The 7,609-nt window shown below is 46.9% G+C and overlaps 1 protein-coding gene across 5 annotated transcripts in view; it reads left to right on the forward strand.

The window, feature by feature from the left end:
• LOC110534162 (uncharacterized) overlaps positions 1-7,609 on the forward strand; it is an 11,752-nt gene extending 4,143 nt beyond the window's left edge. For all 5 annotated transcript variants that reach the window (XM_036933272.2, XM_036933274.2, XM_036933276.2 and 2 more), the window contains 3 exons: positions 3,837-6,372; positions 6,587-6,725; positions 6,988-7,609. In XM_036933272.2, the coding sequence (XP_036789167.2) occupies positions 3,936-6,372; positions 6,587-6,725; positions 6,988-7,210 (2,799 nt within the window). In that variant the 5' untranslated portion in view covers positions 3,837-3,935 and the 3' untranslated portion in view covers positions 7,211-7,609. The remainder of the gene's footprint in view (positions 1-3,836; positions 6,373-6,586; positions 6,726-6,987) is intronic.

A 7,609-nucleotide genomic window follows, 5' to 3' on the forward strand; every position in this document is an offset into this window, starting at 1 on the left:
AGCCTGGAGTCTCCTTGGGTATGATGCTACAAGCTTGGCAGAACTGTATTTGGGGAGTTTTTCCAATTCTTCTCTGCAGATCATCTCAAGCTCTGTCAGGTTGGATGGGGAGCTTCACTGCACAGCTATTTTCAGGTCTCTCCAGAGATGTTCGATCAGGTTTAAGTGCAGGCTCTGGCTGGGCCAGTCGAGGACATTCAGAGACTTGTCCCGAAACCACTCCTGTGTTGTCTTGGCTGTGTGCCTAGGGTCTTTGTTTTTTTGGAAGGTGAACCTTCTCCCCAGTCTGAGGTCTTGAGTGCTCTGGAGCAGGTTTTCGTCAAAAATCTCTCTCTACTTTGCTCCATTCATCTTTCCCTCAATCCTGACTAGTATCCCAGTCCCTGCCGCTGAAAAACATCAACAAAGCATGATGCTGCCACCACCATGCTTCATCGTAGGGATGGTGCCAGGTTTCCTCCAGATGCCTGACATTCAGGCCAAAGAGATCAATCTTGGTTTTATCAGACCAGAGCATCTTGTTTCTCATGGTCAAAGTCCTTTAGGTGCCTTTTGGCAAACTCCAAGCGGGCTGTAATGTGCCTTTTACAGAGGAGTGGCTTCCGTCTGGCCACTCTACCATAAAGGCCTGATTGGTGGAGTGCTGCAGAGATGGTTGTCCTTCTGGAAGGTTCTACCATCTCCACAGAGGAACTCTGGAGCTCTGTCAGAGTGACCATCGGTTTCTTGGCCACTTCCCTGACCAAGGCCCTTCTTCCCTGATTGCTCAGTTTGGCCGGGCGGCCAGCTCTAGGAAGAGTCTTGGTGGTTCCAAACTTCTTCCATTTAAGAATGATGGAGGCCACTGTGTTCTTGGGGACCTTAACTGCTGCAGACATTTTTTGGTACGCTTCCCCAGATCTCTGCCTGGACAAAATCCTGTCTCGGAGCTCTATGGACAATTCCTTCGACCTGATGTCTTGGTTTCTGCTCTGACATGCACTGTCAACTGTTTGACCTTATATAGACAGGTGTGTGCCTTTCCAAATCAAATCCAATCAATTACTGAGGAGTATTTCTGTCTGTAATAAAGACCTTTTGTGGGGAAAAACTAATTCTGAATGGCTGTGCCTGGCTCCCCTGTGGGTGGGCCTAGCTGCCAAGTGGGTGGGCCTATGCCCTCCCAGGCCCACTCATGGCTGCACTTATCTGAACTGTAACTCAGTAAAAATCTTTTAAATGTTTGTATGCTGTGTTTATATCTATCTGTTGAGTTAGAGGAAAGGTAGTGGGACTGATCCTATCTAAATGGGGTAATTCCATTTGAATTCAATCACTTTTTGACATCATACCTTTTGCCCCATGGTCAGAAAGTGACTTTTTGAACCGGAATGCCAAAACATGTAGGAGATAAAAGGTGCTCAAAGTTGACCCCTTTTTCGATACCCCACAATACCACGAGACATCCATGTCTTCATCACTGGAAAAGATAAACGGTCGAGAGTGATACAATTTAACCCTATCAGTCCCAAGACCCCGTTTTTTTCTCTCCATTCTCCTGACGTTCATTTATCCGCATGTCAGACTAACGGTTGGTTGGAGTCATTGGATTAAAAGCTTACAGTGCTGACAAACTCTTTTTATTATTCCTTGAAAAAAAAAATGAAATTGTCATTTTGATACCTTTTTCAATGTCAATGATCTAAAATAACATAAACCTAAAAATACTTTAAAAAATCTTCATATTTGCATATTAAACCCCATTTCACATCATGTGAGGTTTTTGTGTGGTGCCAGCCATCGGTTGAAACACAACATGCTCTTGAAAACAGTGTGGCTGTCATTTCAATCATAGATATAGAATTCATAGAATGGACCTATCCCTTCAGACCACTGCAATGTAGCTGCAACACCATTGAAACGTCAATTAAATTGTAGCTTCTAATTACTACCACAAAGATGACCGCAGGACCACCCACCGTCGAAAGTCAACTTAAATGGTCATGTTTATTCTGTTATCTATGTCTGTTTCAATAGGTTTCCTATGCTGGATTGACAGTGTAACTTGAAACAACAGATATTCCCATTCAAATCAACATTCTCTGATGTGTGGACCTTCAACCATCTTTGTGGTACCATTTTGAAAGTTGACATTTCAATTGTATTCCCATTTGAGTACATTTATCAGCCAAAACATGACACCCACCCTGTATTCAAGAGCATGTTGAGTCTCAACCGATGGCGGGCACAACACAAATACCTCAGATGTAAAATATGGTCGAAGCATATGTGAATATGAAGGGGAAAAAAATCAAGAGTTAACATGTTTTTAAATAGTTGACATTAAAGGCAACGAAAAAAAGTTAATGCAGAAATTATAAAATAGTTTGACAACCCTGTTTGTAATCTTTTCAATTATATAAATCTCAACCGTTCATCTTTTCCAGTGATGAATTTGAAATAAAAAAAAATAAAAAATAAAAAATGTATCCTTTATTTAACTAGGCAAGTCAGTTAAGAACAAATTCTTATTTACAATGACGGCCTACCCCGGCCAAACCTGGACGACGCTGGGCCAATTGACATCTACCCTATAGGACTCACAATCACTGCCGGTTATGATACAGCCTAGATGAAGACACGGATGTCTCATGGTATGGTAGGGTATGCAAAACGGGTCAAATTCTATCACCTTTATCTCCTGAATGTTTTGGCATTCAGGTCCAAAAAGTCACTTTCTGAGCACTTCTACAACGAGCAAATATGTACGGAAGGTTTCATTCGAATCAAAAGGGGTGCTGTCATAAAGGGAATCACTTCCAATGGATTTACCCAATGGCAACTGACCCATGCAAAAACGTTCTCTTGAATCCATCATAACCCACTTAGCATTTACAAGAAAGAAAGTGTTAAATGTCATTTTTTCCTAAATAGTATATTGTTCAGAGAGTTGTCAAGGGAGAAAGCAGGTGATAGAACGGAAATGAAAATGGAAGGAAGGAGGGATTTTGGACTGAAAGGAATTAAGGTTTAGTCCAGCAATGAAAGAGGTGGGGATTCCATGAGCAGCTGTACACAACAGTCTTCACCCTACTAGTTGTCCAAAAGAAGGTGCCCCCTCCAACAATAACAGATGATCATTTCCCCCATGAAACAGCATTGACCATCTTCATTAGCTAACTTCATCCGCACTCTCTCGGACTGTGCTGAGACTTGCTATCAAGTCTTCCATTGTTGAATGGGTAGATCTCAAAGCGACATTCATCACACTAGCCTTGAAACTCTTACTACACTGATCCTACCATCTCTTTATTCCTGTTCAATAAATAACTGGTTGGTCTTCGTAATAGAGTTTGTCAATCTACCACATTCAAAATATACATTTTTTAACACACTTTCCCTTTTTATCAATGGCCATGGCTTTGTTGTTGTTGTTGGCATGATCACTGGATTAGCTTTTTGCCTATCTTGTTCATCCAATGCAGTGTAAATGGTGAGAAACCAGACATCACACAGTATAGATCTCATCTGGGAGTGTTTTTGTGCTCTGACTATGGATGAACAGGTAGCAGTTGCCATGGCAAACACCCACTCTTTCTTTATCAAGCACAAGACCAAGATAAGTAGACATTTTCTGACGTCCTTCCTTCTTCCCAGCCACAGCTCTCTCTCGCCCCTCTCATACTCTCACTCTCTCTATATATACAGTATCCTTGTACTCAATGAACTACGTCTTAATTCAAAAGGGAAATTAACAAAAGGCAGAATAGCATATATTGGTTTTATTTCTGAGACCAAGATGAACACCCCACTATGCTCGCACTCACACAACTTCTTTCTTCTCTCTTCTCATCCAGCTGAATGAAAAGTGAAACCCTGTTCTCTAAAGAGGAGCCATCTCTGCTCAGCCAATCAGCCTGTGATCTGCCTGGTCTCTCAGGAAAGTCTCTGATGCCATGGAGCACAAGGCCCTGATGTATACCAGTCAACCCTGGAAGGGGCCCAAGGGCTCCACCTTCACCCCCAACTGGGACACCCCATCATGCCGACCAACCGTCACATCCCTTTGCCCTGACGTGGTAAAGTCCCCGTGTCAACATGCTGCCAACATATGTCACCCTTCAGAAGTCCCTGTGACCTCCCAGTCCCAGCAGATTGGCCCCCACGCTTCAACATCCTCTGGGTTTTCTGCCACCTCCAACACTGCCAGTAGAAAAGGTGAAAAGGAGTGTAATATAGTCATCCCCATTCAAAATGAGGAGACGGCCCTGCCAGCATACAACCCTGGGTTTCGCGGACGCTCCTTCTCCGCAGCCACTGCCTCACACCCAGTCCCACCCAGACGCAGATGTGACAGCTACGTCCACCTATGCCCCGACAACGGCTCAGAGGACACTAGCAGAGGCGACGCCTCCCAGTTGAGCCCAGACGTCTCCCCTGATCATGGTGGTCCACGGTCGCGGTCCCGCAGCATCATCCTGAGGAAGACAAAGAGGAGGCCGGCGCCGCCAACCCGTAGCGTGTCCCTCAGGAGAGAATCTGCCACCAAGCTCAGGGACAACAGGACTAAGAGCCTTTATATCGACAGGGACCCTGGCCCCCATGACTCCTTCCTGCCTGACCTCATCCTCATCTCCACACCGAGGACAGAGGAGGTGATGTGCCTGGAGCAGTCCCCTGCTCAGCCTGTACAGGCCCGGGTTGGGCCACCAGTCAACGACAATGGGCAGCTATGTGAAGAAAGGTCTATTGAGCCCTGCTGTCTCATGTCAAGCTCAGGTCCTGCTATGGGTGTACCTGTAAATGAGGGAAGAAAAGCCTCCAGCAGGTCAGAATCGGTCAGACCCCTTCCCCCCTTGCAACGCCCGCAGTCTCTAACTTGTAAGCAGTCCCCCTTCCAACAACCTGCCTCAGTCTCTCCCTCCAGTGGCCAGTCCAGCTCTCAGTGTGAGACTCGTTCCCCTCCTGTCCTCACATCTGCCATCACGGGACCCTCCCCCTTGGGCTGCAGGATGCGCCCCAAGTCCTCCACCTCGCCCACCTCCCCCAGATCCAGCAGGCTGCGGCTATCCTTGGAGTTGCCAGGGGTCGTCCCTCTCCCAGACCCGGCGGTGATCAAACCCAAAGCTCCCCGGCGACACTCAGAGTCCTCTGGGTCGTCTGGCACCACCAGACCCAGACAGAGGCTGAGCTCCAGCATGATGGTGATGCCTGTGGTGACCCAGGAGGATCTCAGCAATGTGCGTTTGCGTTCCGTCAGCAGCTCAGACTCTGACAAAGGCCTGGAGGGCTCACCTGAAGTCATCAGGGAGGAGGAGCTGGAACAGGAGCTGGAGTTGGAGAGCTGCCCACTGGTCCACCACAGTCCTAAAGCTAAACCACCTGTTGCTGCTAAGCCACCTGCACACAAATGGCCACCGATACATTTGGTAAAGTCTTCCTCAGTCTCTACTCATTTCTCAGAGACCATTCCAGCCTCACCAAGAGAGAGCCAGGGGGACATGTATATGGTGGAAAGGAGACCAAAACCTAAAAGGTCGCACCAGCTTCCTCGTGTTGCCAGTGATGGGGTTATGGTTGAGAGGCAGCAAGCTGTAGACAGGCAACAATATGATGACCCACACCCACCACCCGCCTCCTGCCATTCAGAGAACAAGGATGTGAGAAGGACCTCTCCCACCAGGACCTCATTTCTCCTAGCTGAACTGGATAGGAAGAAGAAGATGGTTCCCCCTCCAGTCGCAAAGAAACCGGATGTCCTCTTCATGTCCTCCATCAGCTCACTGGGACAGAAGAGTAATAGGAGCCATGTCTGGTCTGGGCCCAGTGGTGCTTACCAGTCTCCTGCCAGTGCATACCAGTCTCCTGCCAGTGATTACCAGTCTCCTGCCAGTGATTACCAGTCTCCTGCCAGTGCATACCAGTCTCCTGCCAGTGCATACCAGTCTCCTGCCACTGCATACCAGTCTCCTGCCAGTGATTACCAGTCTCCTGCCACTGCATACCAGTCTCCTGCCAGTGATTACCAGTCTCCTGCCACTGCATACCAGTCTCCTGCCACTGCATACCAGTCTCCTGCCACTGCATACAAGTCTCCTGCCACTGCATACCAGTCTCCTGCCAGTGCATACCAGTCTCCTGCCAGTGCATATCCGTCTCCTGCCAGTGCATACCAGTCTCCTGCCAGTGCATACCAGTCTCCTGCCACTGCATACCAGTCTCCTGCCAGTGCATACCAGTCTCCTACCACTGCATACCAGTCTCCTGCCAGTGCATACCAGTCTCCTGCCAGTGCATACCAGTCTCCTGCCAGTGCATACCAGTCTCCTGCCAGTGCATACCGAGACAAAGACTTTACTGGACAAGATCTCAACCATCACAGTATAAGAGATGGTATTCTTCATTTTATAAGAGAAACTCATTCGCACTGTTTTGAACTCTGCATGCTATCTGTAACCATCACCTTGTAACCATCTTTATAGTTTGTTGTCACTATCGAGTCAATATGTACAAATAATATGTAGGATGGCGTGAGTTAGTTCTTAAACTAAGAGTTAGCTCTTGCACAAAGTAATGGAAATGACACTGTGTTATATTTTTCTAACAGGGTTCGTCCTAGATGAGAACTGTGAAGAGAGGAGGGCAATGCCTCAGATGAGAACACTGTGCCTCGGGGAGGAAGAGGAGGAAGAGTTGGAGCGCAACTCACAGTCAACTACTGAGGACCTATTCACCATCATACACAGGTAATGGGACGTACTGTTCCCCAAAATAGAATTGTGACAGACACACAAAACAAACTACCCGTATAGTTACGTAAGTGAAAGAGATCCAGAGATGGGCCCTGTTCACTTTCATGCACACTAAATTAGTTACATAATTCCATCCAACAAAAGAACCAAACATTACCACACTTCACAAAGAAATATGTTGTCAGAATTATTTTCAACTTTTTATATCTTCTTCACAAGTGTATTAAGTTGGCTACTTTCGGTCTCCTTTTTTAAGGTCCAAGAAGAAACTCCTGGGTCGCAAAGAAACAGCTGACAGCAGGCAAGGTTACGGATCCCCCATTAAAGGCATCCAGGGGGTTGGCCAGAAGTCCAGCTCCAAAAATGACAACTTCATGGCTTTTCTGCAGAGGCGGAGGAGCAATAAACCCAACTCTGGGGAGAGACTGTCAGCCGCTGAACTGCTGAAGAGTACCAAACCACTGGTCGGTCAGCCATAGAGCATCAAACAACTCCAATGTTTATGTTTCTCAATGTGTTGCAAACACTTATCACTCAATATGGGGCATGAGGGTATTGTGGACAATCAGGGACGGGGGGGGGGGGGGGGGGGACTGGGAGAGGGACGGGGGGGGGCTATTGTTTATATTGCTTTACGTGCCACACCGACAACTTGTTTCTGTGATGGCAATACAGCGTACAGAGGTCTAACTGTGAATATGACAACATGTTGCCCAGCTGTGTTTTGCTTATGAGCTGAGACAATCTATCACGTCAACATATTTGTCTTGCCTGGACTTGTGATGCTTACACCATTTGTTTTTGAGCTGCCAACATTTGTGCTTTTGGTCATGTGTCGCTCAGAAATAAAACAAAAAGCTGCTTGTGTGTCTATGACA

The sequence above is a fragment of the Oncorhynchus mykiss genome, chromosome 10 (assembly GCF_057628025.1).
Source record: "Oncorhynchus mykiss isolate SJ-2025 chromosome 10, ASM5762802v1, whole genome shotgun sequence".
Taxonomy (NCBI): domain Eukaryota; kingdom Metazoa; phylum Chordata; class Actinopteri; order Salmoniformes; family Salmonidae; genus Oncorhynchus; species Oncorhynchus mykiss.